The following is an 18,539-nucleotide window of genomic DNA, read 5'->3' as shown; positions in this document are numbered from 1 at the left end:
CTTTGGAAAACTGGTAGATGCTATCCAGCTGGCTGTGTATCCTGTTCGTATTTATATTTTCTTCAAATCTGGGGCAAATCAGGGATGTGGAGAATTCAAAGAAGGGCAAAAGGAAAAGATGGTAGGAACATGTAGAAACCCTGACCCGGGCTCTACTTTTTGTTAGAACCCTCAGAGCTGTTTTCTGAATGAAGGAAGCAAGGGGAGATGGGAACTAAACATACTTCACCTGTGCTACTGCTTGATGCTCAATTGTTTCCATTATGGGCCTCCTGCCCCTGCTGTGCTCCCCAGGGAGCACAACACAACTTCTGTCCTGTCTCTTTGCTCTAATCAGACAGAATTTTCCTGTCCTGCAGTTCTACCAGGCTTTGGGGAACCACATTTCTGCCCTGCTTATGCCATAAGCTCACCCAGAAGGCAGAAAAGTGCAAACCCCAATAACTTGGGTGTGGAGAACTAATGATCTGGCTGGATGCGCTGCTTCCAGCAACATGGAAAAAGAACCCAGAGAGCCAGGGTCCTTTGTTGCTACACAGTGACTTCCAGACATGGCAATGCCCTGCCCTTAGATGAAGAGCAACAGGCAAGCAATGACTGCTGAGAGAGAGGGAGGGAGGGATGGAGAGAGAGAGAGGATGGCTCAAGTTATACTTTCTGATGAGACACAACATAGGCTAACCCTATGGCTAAGGCAGTGCACAGGGTATATATACCTCTGGAGACAAGCTCTCAGATAGTTATCCAAGTGTTAATCCTAAACACATGTACATATGCACAACTAAATGGACTCAGTAAGGGGTGTGTGTGTGTGTGTGTGTGTGTGTGTGTGTGTGTGTGTGTGTGTGTGTGTGTGTGTGAAAGAGAGAGAGAGAGAGAGAGGGAGGGAGAGGGAGAGAAATCATAAGAGGTCAGGATTGGACAGTGAGCAGAAGAGACATTAGGGGTAGAGAGAACATGAAAATGATGTAAATATAATACTCATGTAAAAAAAATCTTAAAAAGGAAATCGAACTTCATCCTGAAAAGCATTTGAACAACAATGTTCCTTCTAAATTGCCTTTACATAGGAGGGAAGCTATGTAGCCTAAATTTAGAAGTGCACGTAGTCCAGAACCAGTGAGGGACCACAGGCCAAGGACAGTGTTTGAAACACTTTCTAGCTGTCTTGGTGGTGAAGCTACGGACCTAAATCTCACTGGAGAAGTTTCTGACAGATCTCCATGATTTCAAACCCAGAAGAGAATGGACCTGAAACCATGGACATTTTTCTTCCATAACTGTGCCAAGCCATCATTCCCATGTACTGTCTGTCTGAATATAATTAGCATAGGTTTTCTGAAATGATGAAAAGGGGATGTTCTAGCAGAGACGTATACACAAAGACCATGGATGCAATTTACCCCTTAGTTACATGTGCTATTCATAGAGCAATCTCAAAATGACTGATTTGGGTTTGGATAAAGGTTTATTTATTATAGTTCATGTTTCCTCTTAGATTATCTGCTAAGTACATGATGCTTGGGGAGTATAAAGAAAGTACAACTGATGACAGGTTTGGGTGGGGAAGTGGGGCAGGAAAGTGTCCTCCTGACTATAGCATCAGCGTATCTGATAACTGTGACAGGGAAAGAGTTCAAAAGGCAGTTTTTCTTGCTGGGACCTCTTTGTGCTTCCTATTATTTCTAGGTGTGGAGAGGGCATGGATGAGCCTGATGGGCAGCCTTGACAAATGGACATAAGAGCAGGCATTCACCCAAGCTTTGGGGAATTTTCAATTTTGTGGCAGAGACAGACACAGAAGCCCTGTCGTGTAAGAAAGGAGACAGCAATGTGGCCCCCGTGTGCTGGGACTTTCAAGCTGGGGGCCATTGAGTCAAGTTTGAAGGAAATGAACTCTGAGACCCATGGCAAGTCCATGGGAGTCCTGCACAACACCTTCCATGAGATTATTTTATTGAAAGCAATTCATCAGTAAGGACTTTTTTGAAAAGCCTTGAAGAGGTGTCTCCTTCTGGCTCATAAATTTTATTTCCTGGAATTGATCCCTGAAAACAAATATGCTGATTCAAAGAATATACATATAAGATGGTTTATTGTACAATTTATCAAACTATTAGCAATGAGACCAAATTGCTATGTGAGGACATTGGATGCTCTAAGTAGGAATAGTCACTCAATGGGCTGCTTTCCGTACATCACGGCTTTGATGGATTGATGAGGAGAGAGTGACAATGTTCTCTCAGTGGGGAAAAGTAGCTTTTCATGATATAGAAATTAATGCTCAACTTTTATATCTAGCAGCAGTCAACTCTGTAGGGAGGCATTTTGTAATATCAAACATATTTTACAAATAACCACAGCAAGCTTTATCTTCCCTGGCCCCTGATCTGTTAGTTACTCGGTTGAAGAAAACATAGTCACAGAGGTAATATGACTAAGGGTTTCTCAGTCATCTGTGTTTCATCTTTACAGAGCTGTCTGCTTAGTTCTGTACCCATTTTTAATAGGGTTATTTGTTTTCATGATGTTCAGTTGTTTTAGTTCTTTGTATACCATAGGTAGTAACCCTCTGCCAGATGTATAACTGGATCTTGGCCCAAGCTGTAGGCTATGGCTTTGCTTTGTATATTCTTGAGGTCCGGTTTATTAACTTTTGGTAGATTTTAGTGCTTGCACCATTGGTAGCCTATTCAGAAAGCCTTTCTTTTGCCAATGAGTTCTAGTATAACCTGCTCCTCCTCCTTATTAGATTCAGTGCCTGGTCTTATGTTAAAGTCTTTGAAACTTTTTTAGATTAGTTTTGTGCAGGGTGATAGATAGGAATCTATTTTCATTATACATTTGAATAGTGCCATTTGTTGAAAGTGCTGTCTTTTTTCCAGAGTGTATTTTTGGCTTATCTGTCAAATATCAGCTGTGTGGATGCTTAGATTTATGGTTGGGACACCAATTATATTCTATAGATTAATTTGTCTGTTTTTATGCCATTTTCATAATTTTTTAAATCACTGTAGTTATGTATGCCATTTGAAGTCTGGGATGGTGATACCTTTTATGGTTCTTTTATTGTTCAGGATTGTTTCGGATATCCTAGGTTTTATGAAGTTTGAGATTGTTTTTTCCCTTCATGGGAAGAATTGTATTAGGATTTTGATGGGGATTGCATTGACTCTATAGAATGATTTTGGCAGGATGGCCTTTTACACATTATTAACCATACCCATCCAAGAGCATGGGAGATCTTTCAAAGTCTTCTGACATGTTCTGAATTTATCTCTTCTGTGTCTTGAAGTATTTACCATACAAGTCATTCATTGCTTCAAGATATTTTGAGGATCTTTTGAAAAGTGCAGTTTCCCTGTTTGAAAAGTACTATTTCATTTGTGTATAGGAAGGCTACTAATTTTTGTTTGACAATTTTGTGTACCATTACTTCTTTGGAAATGTTTATTATTTGTAGGAGTTATCTGATGGAGTCTTTAGGTTTTTTTTTTTTTTGGTTTGTGGGGTCTTTGTTTTTGTTTTTCAAGACAGAGCTTCTCTGTGTAGCCTTGGCTGACCTGGAATTTGCTTTTTAGAGCAGGTTGGCCTTGAACTCACAGAGATCCACCTGCCTTTGCCTCCCCAGTGCTGGGATTAAAGGTGTGTGCCACCACCTCCCAGCTGTTCTTCAGATATTATGTATAAAATAAATTGTCTGAAAATAAATACATATTGTCCTCTTTCCTATTTGTACTCCTCACCCACTTTTAAAATCTCCTTCACTTACCTTATTGCTTTATATCAAACTTCAAGTGTTGTATTGAATAGGTTAGGAGAGAGTACACATCCTTACCATGTTCCTGACTTAAGAGGAAATATTTGAGTTCTTCATTTTAGTTGATGTTGGCTGTGGAGTTGCTGTAATTACCTTTAGTATGTATGGGTGTGTACCTTGTATCCCTACTGCATCCAGGACTTTTATCATGCAGAGGGGTGGCTTTTGCCAAAGGTCTTTTCTGCATTGAATAAAATATCATGTGAGTTTTGCCTTTTTTTTTTTTTTTTTTGGTTATATGGTAGATTATGTTTTTTGGTTTTTATGTGTTGAGCCACCCCTGTATCTTTGGGATGAAGCTAACCCTGATCTTAGATATGATATTGTTTGCAATATCTTACTTAGAATATTTTACCTGTGTTCATAAATGATATAGATATATAATATCCTTTTTAAATGTGTTTTTACATAGTTTGAATACCAGATTACTTACTGGTGGTTTCATGAAAATAATTTGGAAAATTTCTGTCATTTTATGTTTTGCAGAATATGTTAAGGAGTATTGGCACTACTTCTTTGAAAGTCTGGTAAAAGTCTGCACTGAATCCATTTGGTTCTGAACATATATGTAGTAACTGCTTCCATTTCACTGATGATTGAGTCTGTTTAAAGATGCCATCTTGATTTAACTTTGGTAGCCATATATATCAAGAAATCAACCCATGTCTTTTACCTTTTCTAGTTGTGTAGAATACAGAGCTTTTAAAACATGTCTACACTATTTTCTAACCATCCTTGGTGTCTCTTGTGATCGCTCCCTTTTTATCTCTAATTTTATTAATTTGGATCCACTTTATCTCTTCCACTTAATTAATTTGGCTAAGAATTTCTCAATATTATTCATTTTTTTAAATAACCAACTCTTCATCTCACTAATTCCATATAGTTTGTTGTTGTTGTATTTCTATTTAGTTGATCTCAGCCCTGAGTTTTATTATTTCTTCCAATCTATTCTTTGGGGGGGTATCATCTCTTCTTTTTTTTTTTCTAGAGTTTCAAGTATATCATTATGTTATTAATTCCATATGTTTCCAGACTTTCACATAGGCATTTAAAGCCTTGAACTGGCCGTCTTAGAACTGCATTCATTGTGTTCCATAGATTTCAGCATGTTGTGTCTTCATTTTTTTTCCAATTCTAAAAATAAATTAGTTTCCTTCTTGATTTCTGTCTTGATCAAATTTAATTTAGTATTGAGTTTGTTTTAGTTTCCACGAGTTTGTATATTGTTTGTTTTGTTGATTTCCATCATTAATCTCTAATGATGGATTGCATGTAAGATGCTGTTTCATTCAGTGTTCACATATCTGTTGAGATTTTCCTTGTGCTCTAATATGCAGTTAATTTTGGGGCTGGAATATTCTCTAGACATCTGTTAGGTGCATTTGACTTATGACATTTAATTCCAGTATGTCTCTATTTAGTTTTTGTCTGTATTATCTGTCTTTGGTGAAATAGGGCATTGAAGTCACCCACTATCACTGTGTAAGGGTTAATACCTGATCTTAGCTATAGTTGTATTTCTTTTATGAACTTGATTGCCCATGTGTTTGGTTCACAAATGCTCAGGATTGCAATATCTTCTTGGTGGGATTTTCCTTGAATAAATGTATTCATTCCTATATTCTCTGATTAGTTTTGTATTGAAGTCTATCTTGTCAAATATTAACATAGCTACCCCGGATTATTTCTTGGCTCCATTTGCTTGGAAAATCTTTTTCTATCCTTTTACACCAAGGTGATGGCTGTCCTTCATGGAGGTTTCCTGCATGCTACAAAAATAAGGATCCTACTTTCTAATCAAATCTGTTAGATCGTGTAATGTTATTGTGGGAATAGAGACCGTTAACGTTAAAACATATTAGTAATGAGTGTTTATTTAAGTCATGTTATTTTGTTGTTGTGATTTGATGTCCCCCTTTTGATTAATTATTCTGGCATTATTAAATTCCTTGTGTCCTCTTGGGTGTAGTTAATCTCTTCAGATGAAAGTTTATTTTCTAGTACCTTCTGTACAGATCTTGATTGATGACAGAAATTATTTAAATTCATTTTTATCATGAAATACTTTTTCCTTTCTCCCTTGATTGTTCTTCAGTTAAGTCAATTTTCTTGGGACACATTACAACAGGATTTCTGGCTTCTGGAGGAAGCATATTGTCTTAGATGTTCATATTTGTGTTTTTGCACTGGGATCTAGGCTGCTGGAGTTAAGAATCTCTGGTGTTTTTGATGTAGATATATGGCCTCACATTTGGGTATGTGGGTGGGTACTTGTTCTTTGTTTGCTGTTGTCCCAATAATGACAGATTGTGTACCAGAGGAATGAGATAGGAGGGTGGGTAAAGGTATGCAGCAACTGCTAGACTCCAGGTACCCTAGGAAGAATAGAACGAATGAATGAGGGCATCACCAGCCTACGTTGGTCCCAGACAAAAACGGCTGTGGGGTTCTTAATGGAGAACAGTTCTGTGAGTCAGTGGGCAGTTGGGAAGGAATGGAGGCAGGCAAGGAGGGGTGGGTAAGGAGGCCATGGAGGAAGAAACAGCACACATAGGATCCATCCCACAAGGCCAAGTCTTGGGGAATGCAGATGTCCTCTGTTTTTGCTTTTATTTGTTCATTTATTTTGTTTTTAAAGATGACATTCAATGGATCTCCCCTCCCCAGTTTGGTATATTTTAACAAATTCTTTCTTTCTTTGTTTGTTTGTTTTTGTTTTGTTTGAGACAGGGTTTCTCTGTGTTGTTTTGGAGCCTGTCCTGGAACTAGCTCTGTAGACCAGTCTGGCCTTGAACTCACAGAGATCCTCCTGGCTCTGCCTCACAAGTACTGGGATTAAAGGCATGTGCCTGGCTTCTTTTAACAAACTCTTAAACATTTCTTGCATATCAGTTGTAACTAAAAACCACTGTTTGAACTTTATCTTGTTCTTGGCTTGTGTAGACAATACTTACAGATGATCAAGATGGTTACAGCACTTGCTCTCAAGGGGCATCACATCCAGCTGGTGTCTTTGTGAATATTAAAAATTCATGGGAAATGCAGAGAGAAAATGCAGGTGGTCATTGATTTTAATCAATTTTGCTGTCATTATTAATAATGAAAAGACACGTCTTTAATTAATTATCTCAAATCTGGCTTTTCTAAACTGTTTTTGAAACAAAATGTACCTGCCTGAATATAAATAACTAGCCTCCTGCTGATTGGGTGAGACATGTGCTATCCCCTCCTAGTCAGATGCAACACGGGCTAATCCTCCTGGTCAAGCAAGGCACAGAATAGCCTTTCTAGTCAAGCCTGGTCAGAGGCAACATGTGCTAGTCCTACTCCTAAGGCAAAAAGGTGTAGGCTAGACCTTCTTATCAGGTAGGTACAGTCTAGCTCTTCCTGGTCAAGGACAGTATGGCTTTGGTCTCCTGATCAGAAAGGGACAGGCTATTCTCTTGCTCAGATTTGGTATACTCTAGCCCTTCTTTTTAAAAAAGGTTAAGCCTAGCCCTCATGGTTACCTATGTTGCGGGCTAGCCCACCTCGACATCTTCTGTATGCATGCTCCATGGGAAACTGTTAGTTCCTCCTGTTTTCCTCAACCCTTTACTTGATGATAGGTTCTTGCCGAGCAGGGAACACATGGTGGGATTACCTTCAGAGCAGCCGTGTGCTAGGACCTACATTTCTGAAATCTTGCTTGAGTTTTTGTTAGATTAACACTCAGGAGGATTATAAAATCATGGACCAAGCTTAGGATAAGCTTTGCCTCTAGGAGCTATACCAATAACTGTGCCATGCTGACTCTGCGTATTCACTAATAAGAAAACTACAGCTATCTGCCAGAATGACAGAAAGGGAGCAGCGACAGCTTTGACATTTCTGGTCCTTGCAACAAGTGAAAATGAAGATGCAGCTAATCCTTGCCCTTACTGCACATGAATCCCTGGAGCTGCCCTGCTGCCTGTGGGTTCTCTGAGCTCCTTGGATTTTTCTTGCTCATTCTTTCAGGCTGTTTTAAGTTCATGCTTAATTCACAAGTGGAAACAGAGAAAGTTCCAGTTGGAATTGTATTTCTGAAATGAACTGACCACAGACAAACCCTGAAAAATCTTCTTCCTGGGGAGTTTAGTGCTGCTGCACCTCCAGCTCTCTGTCAGCGTGCTCAGGGTTTGTGAGCCACCTGAAATCAGAGTCAAAGTTTTACTAGACCTGTACACTCAGCATTGAACACACACAGCTTGGAGCCACACTGACATTTTGAAATTACAGACTTCCCTGCAAGCCTGGTGTTTCATTGGTATTGTTGGTCACATTTTCCCCATCAGGCACATAGGTGTGCATGTAAGTTTGGTATTAAATCACTACAATATTTATAAATATGGGTATAACATGCATGTATGTATCCCTACATGTATGTGTATGGTATGCAAACACATGCAACACACACATATACACATGTGTATATTTAGCTTTTTCTGCATCAGTGCAAGGTGAACAGTTCCTTTTCCTTACCCTCCTGAACATCCTGTTAGCTTTGTGTGGTTCTGTAGCCCCAGGTTCTTAATAATTTATTTCACTTGCAATGGGAAACCCACCTAGTCAGAAATAAGTCATTTTACAAGACCTGCATGTGATCAGATTTTTCTATTTTACTCTGGTAAAAGAGATACACAAGCCCCCTCACCTCTACCCCAGAAAATGCATATGAGCCCACAGCAGAAAACCACCTATCATCCACAGGCTTCTCTCCCCAAATCCTTAAGCAGTGTCTTTGAACTAACAGGCTTCTTAAACTATTTAGTCTCCTTAGACAGAACAGATCATTTAAAGTGTCTCCTAGTATTTCTAATAGGTTCTGGCTTCTTAATCATCATGAAAAGGTTTTAACTACAGAGTGCTCCCCTATGTAATCTCTATAATGATTTTCTAAAACTGTAAGGAATCTGGTTTCGAGTCAGAAGTACCTAAACAGAGCAAAATTGAAAAGCATTAAGGTTTCCAAATGCATTTTAAGAAATTATTTCAATATGTTGACTCTACATTTTATCAAATTATATAAGTAAAACATGAGTCACAGACTTGGATCCATAGAGCTTGAGTCTAACATGCTCAGCCCCTTCCTTCATGTAAGAGAAAGGCCAAGCTGAGGGGAGGCTGAGTGAAAAAAAAGTAATGAGCACCTTATAAATAGAATCCCAGAATTTTTGGCAAAACTATTTGGAGAAAGTAGAACAAATTGGCCTGTTCTGTTTGGGCTCAAAGCAGGCCATCTTAAATGGAGCAGTCCCACGACACCTACATTTCATTTTACTTTTAGCAGAAACAGAACCTTGTGGAGGACACTGAAGGAAATGAAGGGACACAGATTTTCCAGTACCTTCAGTTGTTTAATTTGACATTCTTGAATGAAGCAAGAAGCTTTTCCCCCTGTTCCATTGACGGAACTGTGAGCCTATTAGTTCCTTTCCTCACCGATGTGACTAAATACCTGACAAGAAGAAGTTTAAGCAAGGAAGGGTTTATTTTGGCCAGCCCTTTGAGGGTAAGATCCATCATGATGGGAAAGGCAAGGTGGCAGGATATGAGTCACTACTTCTGAAGTCAGGGAGCACAGAGAGATGAATGTTGGAGCCCTGCCCCTTTTTATTCAGTCTGGGACCCCAGCCCTCTGAATGGTGCAGCATAGTGTAAGGATGGGTCTTCCCACTTTCTCCTTCTGCTCTTCACTGTGGATGTGAGGTGACTAGCCACCTCAAGTTCCTTCCTTTATTTCTTTGTAATGTAATGGACTGTACCCACATTTGTGAACTGAATAAACAAGCAAACAAAACCCTTCCTTTCCCTAAGTTGCTTTTTGTGAGGTATTTTATCTTAGCATCAGAAATGAAACCAGAATATATTGGTTCTTTTCTTTTGTCATAAGGGACAGCCAACACAGAAGAAATCCATGACAGGACCATCAGCCCAGCATCTGTGAGACTGAAGCAGGAAGGTGACAAATTGTTTGCAGCCTGATCTACATAATGAGATCGTATTTCCTAGGAAGAAAAGCTGCACATATTTAACATGTAGAATTGGACATAAATCATGAAGCTGTTCTCTTTCCAGTGACACCAATAAATAAGTCCCCATGGGTACCTGTATTCAGGTCCAGCACCCCCCCCCCAACAAACACACTTAAAACATAAACCTTTAAAAATAGATTAATTAGTTCTCCTGAATAGTAACCTTTAAGAGAGTTGACTTAATTCATTTTTCATTTTTAATTATGTGTAAACGTGTGGGTCTGCACGAGCTTATGGAACTATGTGAGTCCAAAAGCCTAAGGAGGCCAGAAGAGGGCATTGACTCCCCTGGCATCAGAGCTATGGGCAGTTATGAGCTTCCAGGTAGGTTCTGGGAACTTTGATCCTATGAAGTGCAATGAGCACCTTAATCACCAGACCATCTCTCCAGCCCTATCAAAGTAATTTTGAACATTGTCCCTCTTAGTCTAAGACAGAAGACAGCAATCTGCTTTCATGAACTCAGTCTGATCCATAGACTGAGAATGAGTTGGTATTTGTTATAAAATAAATTATATGAAATTTGGATGTCAGAATCCATAGACATACTACTCTATTTTTGAATCAGCATGAAGCACCCAATGCCAGCTTTCCAATGGTAACAAACTTCCTAGTTGTAATGAGACTAAAAAATACCATATACTGTCTTCATAGATACATTTGATGATTGATACAAACCTGGCCTGTTTGTAGAGTTGTGTTTGCAAATACAACAGGGTAAGAAGGTATTTGTTCAAGAGTGCTATAAATGTTGGCAAGCAATTGAAATGCAATCCCATATTGTTGCGAAGATTAGGATCATTAAAATAATGTGCTTTAAAGAAAGCTTTATACCAAACTCAACAGGTGAACTGGATGAGATCTAAGGGTTTTTGTTGTTGTTGTTTGTTTATTTATGGTTTTATGAGACAGGGTTTCTCTGTGTAGCTTTGTAGACCAGACTGACCTTGAACTCACAGAGATCTGCCTGCCTCTGCCTCCCGAGTGCTGGGATGAAAGTCCTGCACCACCATCTTCCAGCTGAGATCTGAGTTTTTAGTTAACATTTCCCATTTATTTTAGACATTCTCAGTATTACCTGAAGGTATGTGGTTGCTAGAGTTTGTAGAAGAGCCTTTCCTGGGAAAGTGGAGAGAAGATGAAGACTGTCTGGAAACCAGTCCTTTCTAGCTGCCTGAACTGTTGTACTACAGGAATCCAAGTGGTAGATAAATAAGGCATCCTTCTATATACTCAAACAGTTGCTTTCCTGTGCTTGGAGACAAAGTAGGAAGTACACAGCTTGACCACAGAGCCAGGTGTAAAGGGTTACAGGTGGCTTTTACAACAATGTAGCTAAACCTTCACAGACCAGGGGCACCAAAAAGCATCATTTCAAAACTAGGTTTGGCAACCAAGATGCCAAACAATTATACAGTTCATCTCAGATCTGGAATATTTAAAAACACTTTCTTCATTATTATGGCCTCAATGATAGCAAGACAATGATCACCTTAACCCTTAGGTTAGGAGCCATCCAGAAACTATGCCTAGAGGTTAGACACAAACTTCATCCATTGGATAGGAGGGCCTGGAGCCATTGTGGATTCTGAGCCTTGTTGGGTAGGAATCCATTGTGGCTACTGAGGAAAACTTGTAGCTTATAGATAGTGAAGCTAGCTTATAAATCATGATGTATATCTGGTACTTTCCAAGGCTAAGCCAGTACATAGTGGTCTGTCTGAGGTTTTGGGGTCCAGTGCCCCAGCCAGGCTTGGTATGTCTCCAGTCCTTCTGATTCTTAGGCTCTTTATGGTATGTGCAGTGTTTTCTCCTTGCCATTCAAACCACATTTCAGTAGTGGACAGTGAAAGTCCACTATTCAGGTGACCAAGCTGAACTGGGGAGAAGAGAGGTGTTGCAAACAGTTCTGAGGGATTGGTCATATCCACTCTTTAAGAGATTATTAGGCTGCTTCAATAAATTCTCACTTCATTCTATTTCAAGTATCTTTGCAACTCATTGATCTCATAAGTGCTGTTCACTTGACTGTGGGAAAGGGTCCCCACATTGAACCCCACAGGTGGATTGTGGGAAAGTAGTTCACTTTCAAACGTGATAAGCAGCAGGCTACCTCAGCTGTATAATTTCAGTTCCTTTTCTGTTTATGATTCATTGTGGTCAAAGTCCGGAGAGAAGGAATTGAGAGATAGAACCACATACCCTGCATCCGTCATTAATACAGACCGGAAATGCCAAGTCTTTCTGCATACTCTCATTCTGTCATTTCAAAATAGAGTATTTACGTTTTGCCAAAGTCATTTTAAGATGTGAAGACATGTAACAACCAGCCTCTGCTTGAAGCTTCTCAGGAGACTGTCAGGGATGCAATTTTAAAAACGGGTGTGATGAAGCCCTGGGACATTTGATGTGTTGGTTTCAAAGGAGATTACCCTCCCCTTTCTCTTTTCCAGGCTCACAGGCATGAACCTTCCGTCTCCTGTGATCAGCAGCAAGAACTGGCTCCGGCTCCATTTCACATCTGACAGCAACCATCGGCGCAAGGGGTTCAACGCTCAGTTCCAAGGTAAGAAAGGGCCAGCCCCACAAATTCAAAAAGAAATAAGTAAATGACATGTATGTGACCTTCTAGTGTTTCTCCACACTGAGATTTTGGGGCATTCCTAATGAAAGAATAAGAAACTCATGTTTGAAGATACCCCTCCCCAACATTTACTAAGAAGCAATCTTTGGAAGGTGTGTGGGAATGAGTGGGCTGCCGCTGCTGGTTAATGGTCCTTAGCCCTCTGACAGTCTACAGCAGTAACTGATTTAACTGAGGATCAATTAAGCATTAGTTAATGAGTTAATATTAGCATTTGTTTGTACTTGTCTTATACAAAACAGGTAAATCTTCAAAGCAGTCTTATCTGTTATTTACATGTTTAAAGTGGGTGAGTATACCAGTTGTAGTTAAAAATTCAAAGGAATCTTGATATAACATTTAGTTCTAAAACATTCTTATATTTGAAAAACACAGATACCATATTTAGTAATTTGAGCCTTGATATAAAGATGTTATTATTTAGCCAAACACAGCAGTCTTTAGCAGTGTGGTTCTGAAGTGTTCTCTTCACATCTAATTCCTAGCCTTTGTGCCTGGATCCTGAGCATTTCCAACCATCAGAAACCATTATTAACATAGAAATGGAATCCTTTGATAAGTGGCCTACATATAATCATTCTACTTACAAATAAAAATACTGTACTCAAAGTCCTGGAAGGGGGAGGAGCTCACAGGGCCCCACCCCTCCCCTTCTGAGCTATTGCTTCCTGATAGACTCTGGGAAAAGTAAAGTCTCTGTATTCAGTTGTATGCCAACCAGTTAGTTCACCAAGCTCCAGTAGGGAGTTTCTACCCCATGGTCTCAGGCAGCCTTAGTTTAAATGCAGGTTACATACAAACCAAAACAAAAAGTGTGCATGTAAGGAATGCATAGGTAGACTGGGGGCAATGACAAAGACAGGAGAAGAATTTGATGAAAATAAATTTTATAAGTATATGGACATATCAATAAATAGGTTCAATTGATAGGAAAAAATAAAACACCCCAAATAGACTCCCTGTGCTTCCCCCATATAGGAGCTTAAGAATGTGGCTCCTAGCACAACCATGTTCCTCCAGTTTGCAAAGCATAGGAAGTCACATATATTACTGTGTTGCTGTTCTTTGGTCAAGCAGAACAAGAGTGATTTTCTGGGAATGAATTCCGAATGGTGCCAAGTTGGATATGGGACTTGGCTTGTTGCTAGCCATTCAGGCTGAGGGCAGGGTGCAGGCACAGAAGTCATTTGACCTGTAATCTTGGGGTAGCTTGTTCCACCATAATAAACTTGGGTCCTCATTGGAGGTCATGGACCATCTTGTTGCAGATGTTTGGCCCCTAATAAACACTTAAAATCTTATATTAATTATGAAACTATTGGCCAGTGGTTAGGGCTTCTTATTGGCTAGCTCTGTCTAATTATTAGCCCATTTCTATCAATCTATGTATTGCCATGAGGAGGCAGTGGCTTACTGGGTAATGCCCTGGCATGTTGTTACTCCTTTGGCAGCATTGCTACTCTGTGTGGTGGGCTTACTCTGCCTACCTTTCCCAGAATTCTCCTCTTCTCCTAGTCCTGCCTCTAATGACTACAGTGTTTTATTCATCAACCAATAAGAGAGAAACAAATATACAGAAGCACATCCCCCATCTCACTGCTTCACTGTGCAATGTCATTCATTCTCGTCTTCCCCTTCAGGCTGGAGTCCACCATACTGGACTTTAAGAGGAGAAGCACCCTGTACTCCCACCTACCCTGGGTCATAAGCAAAGACAAAAAATTTATTGTAATCATTGCTACCTCTATGGGCCTGTCTTTAAGTTCCTTTATCTTATCACATTTGCTGTGATGAAATAAGTGTGGGAAGGATTTAGCTGCAGGCGGAGGCCCTGTCATGTGGACACAGAGTGGGTGATGCCCAGAAGAGGACACCAGCTCTGGTGGGGGGACATATCTCTGCAGCTTCTTTGTGTTCATCCACATGAGTGGAGGGACCTGGCTCTAAGTTAAAGTGACCACACTTGGTCCTTGGAACTCTCCCAGGGAGGTCGTGAAGTGTGGTGGGTTTACAGCCTGTCACATTTCGAAGAACCGTTCCGTAAAGCTTTGGTTATATTCTCAGCATTGGGAAATGATTTTGGTATCATTCTTCAGGTGTCATTAGTTGTCTGTGTAGTTGGAAGAAATATGGAATACAGAATGTGCTGCTTAAAAATGACCAGACACATACAAGAAACACAGAATAGGAAAAAAAAATCGAATATATACAATTTTTAAAATTGTAAAAATGTAAGGTACATTTCTGAGATTTACAAATATATGAAGTATAAAGTAATTGTAAACAATTGTATATAATTGAATCCTAATCAAATATCTAATTTAATCACATATTTCATTTGAATACATATAATTAAATTATATGCATGAGCCATATACACATTAGTCATTTCTATGTGTATATAGACATAGTGGGAGAAGGAGAGAAGGTGGTGAGAGGGGAGGAGGGGACAGAGGAAGAATGCAGAAGAGGAGATTAGGAAAAATATTGTACCAGGTTTAAAAAGAATTTCTAAACAATGCCAAAGTATGAAGCCACAGAGCCATAACTGAACAAACAATTATATATTGAAAACTCTTCAGCCTGTCTGTGGGTTCAGTTCCAGGCATTGTGGGTAGGTGAAGCCACCTCCTTGTTGGTGAGCTTATGGGCTTACTTGACTAGGTAGGACATCTTCCTCAGGCCACCTCTCAGCAGGTCCTTCACAAAGATTGGATCCAGACACGATGTCACCCATCTAAGAAGGACATTGACCTAATGGAGCCTTCACCAATGACACCAGGAATTACTGAACTGGATCATGTCTAATGCAGGACATGCAAAAATGCTTGTTTCAGAGAGCAGACCCATCACCAGTGGAGGGAAATAGCAGGGAGAGGCAGGTTGCTGTTTCTAGAACAAACCCAAGAATGCCAGAAATAAGGAGTTATGACTTGGGATGCCATCTTCCCTGAGTCCTCGTCAGCCACTAATACCATGTTCTGGCAGAAGTTATCCTCTAGTGAAAAGCCCATCTAGCCTGTGACATGGGAAGTATCCTCCTCCATCAGCCCTTTTCCCTCTGCCTGGTTTGAATAACACAGAGCTCCCGTCCCTATTTGCTTTATACAAACATAACATATTAAGGGAAATTATCAACACAGTTGGTCAACAGTCATGGCAATCAAAATGTATGTGGAATTTACCAAATGCTTTTACTCCACTTTATAAATAATTCCCTGTCAAAGGTTCAGGGAGTAGGGATGTTTTCTCTTCTATTTTGACAGGGGAAGAGAACTTTTAAAAACACAGCTTGACAGTTAGAGATTGTAAAACACTCATATCTCAGTAGGACTGAATCCGTTTAAAGGCCAGGGGTTGGGGAAAAGAATACTTCTCAGGGGAGGTGTGTGGTAGATAATGCAGCAAAGTAAACAAGGAGAAAGAGGCATAGAGATGAGGGCTAGGGGAGGGTGGAATTAATAAAAAACAAAATGTTTATAAAAATCTACATGGGCTGGGTGCTGGTACCTCATGCCTTTAATCCCAGCACTCGGGAGGCAGAGACAGGCTGATCTCTGTGAGTTCAAGGCCATCCTGGTCTACAGAGAGAGTTCTAGGGCAACCTCCAAAGCAATACAGAGAAAAACCAATAAATAAATAAATAAATAAATAATAAAAATCCACATGGAGACCTATTAATTTGTAAGCCAATTTAAAATATTAGTAAATTTAAAAACACATTTTTAGGTTTGCCATCCTTTAAGGTTTCTGGTGGTCGCACCCATTGCTTGCAGTCATCCCCTACATGGAGAGTTCTTGAGAGTTAAGACACTCACTGGTCCCACTGAAGCCCGGTGTGACTCCCCGCTGTCCTTCACATTCTAGTGATCTTCCTGGATGTCTGATTGTTGTGTTCTCCCAAGGGAGATGGCTTCACAGACACCAAAAACCAAAGAAAACTCTTCTGATTCTTGACACTTTTCTTAGTTAAATAAATAGCTACCACCAGGAGCTATCACTTTTTATCTTGTGCTTTTTAACTGTCACCTCCCAGTTCCTCCTCCTTGGAGTCATCTGGCTTCTTGTTAGCCCTCCTCTCCTTACCCATGGCATCCAGACATGCTGATCTGAGAGGTAAGGATGCTAGCAATCCAGGCTGCCCTGCTGCTGCTGCTTTGGATATGCACTCACTTTTGAGAGAGTCCTGTGAACAGAAGCTGTCGCAGAGTCAGAGAGACACTTTCTGATGGATCTGTGGTATCTGCTGCACAGATTGCCCTCGTAGTGTATGACAGATTTATGTAAGACACATTATTTCTCCAAAGCAGCTGAAAATGGAGCCCATTCTTTATATGTTGCCTCCACCATTAATTATAATTAAATAAGGTCTTCGTTAGCACTATCCATCATCTGGGCGTTTTTGATGTCTACAAGATGAATTTTTAAGAAACACATTAATCTTGAACCTTGAAAGCCTATGTCCTGAGTAGGCATCTCTGTAGTTGGGCTCCCGTTCTCAACGCATTCACCTGGCTATCAATAAAATCTTGGATTTCACAAGATACAACCCCCATTGATTTCTGTAATGAATAAATCATTTTGAAAGAAAGTGTTTGTAATAAAGTTCCAATTTAAGTAGGAAACACCCTGTCTCATAAATCAAGAGAAAATCTGATGGCAGCTTGAAAGCTTGTGTTGACACAAATAATTAGCTTGCTTTTTAGGTTATGGCTCTATATAAGTATCGATTTTCCTTTTATTTAAAATGAAGACCTTTATACAAAATGGGGACTTCTGTGTTATTAAAAATGCATTTGGGAAATTGAAACTTCATGTGCCCAGATTTACAAAACTCATGTGTTACCCCTTTTCTCACATGCACAGTCCCGGCAAATGTATTGTAGACAAGAGCTCAAAGCCAGACCCTGTAGGTCCTAGTGTTTACACATGTACCTGCCTGCCACAGGAGAACACTAAGTCTGCAAAAGTGTAGGGAGCATTATCCAAGACCTGGAAGGCACTTGGCTGTGTTACTTTAGGGAATGAAGGCAAAGGCCCACATCCATCCAGTGCCCTTGGGCCACTGGCCTAGAGGAGGGCATGCTGCTGGGGGTGCCCTGGCTGGCCATACAGTGGTGGGGATTCACTATTTACTGCCATCTTGGGTGCTACTAGGTAAGTGGGTTGCCAAGCACATTATTTTCCAATAAAATAACCTAGCAAAAGACAATCTTATTTCTTCTAATTTACTCTGGAAACCTAAATCTTTATAAGAAAAATTGTCTTGATGACCATAAATTCTCTCAAATTGGACACACATAACAATTTTTTTCCCAAAATTATGCTTTCATATCTCTCAGAGTAGACTTTAGCAACTGCTAACTCCAGGAATGTCTGTATGCTCCAAGCTCTGAACTCTACTTTTTGTGATACACATACTATTAACCAGTGTTCCTGTTATCTGTGTTTCTTTCTCACTGTAGTCCACCAGCTTAATCATATCGTCTTCTTAGACAGGAGGGAGGAGGAAGTGTTGGCTGAAACTCTGTGTAGCACCCTTCAGTGGCAGAGCTTGGTCCTGCTTGGCCATCCTAACACATCCAAGTCTGCCTCACATTGTAAACCCCTATATGCATCCTAAGCACAGGAACTGAAATAGATCAGGCAGGTCCAGCTGAGTGAGAGGCCAGGAGAATGGTATTCCAGAACCAGGATGTGAGGGCAGGTTTCTCAACCTATGTTATCGAGTCACTGGTGTCACTGTGAGCACTTTGTAACAGAGGGAAAGCAGAAAGCCGGTCGACTTTGTGTTTCAGCCAATAAAATGTGCTTTCCATCTGTTGGATATATAGCTCTCAGCACATGCATTCATTCCCACCCCTGGTGGATGTGTCTCTCCAGGACTGGGGTTACAGGTGTGCACCACCACACCTGGCTCTAGGATGTGGATTTCCTGTGCCAATTCAGCATGGTGTAATCCAGAGTCAGTTCCTCCTTACCTGCTGCCAATAGCAATCTCATGTGCTCTCTTGTT

At 40.3% G+C, this 18,539-nt stretch overlaps 1 protein-coding gene across 1 annotated transcript in view; it reads left to right on the top strand.

The window, feature by feature from the left end:
- The window catches only part of Csmd1 (CUB and Sushi multiple domains 1), a 1,460,794-nt gene that overhangs the window by 923,662 nt on the left and 518,593 nt on the right, over positions 1–18,539 (top strand). The window contains exon 6 of the mRNA XM_051182080.1: positions 12,333–12,445. Coding sequence (XP_051038037.1) covers positions 12,333–12,445 — 113 coding nt within the window. The remainder of the gene's footprint in view (positions 1–12,332; positions 12,446–18,539) is intronic.

This window comes from Phodopus roborovskii, unplaced genomic scaffold (genome assembly GCF_943737965.1).
Source record: "Phodopus roborovskii unplaced genomic scaffold, PHOROB, whole genome shotgun sequence".
Taxonomy (NCBI): Eukaryota; Metazoa; Chordata; class Mammalia; order Rodentia; family Cricetidae; genus Phodopus; species Phodopus roborovskii.
This window is presented reverse-complemented; position numbering and strand designations above follow the sequence as displayed.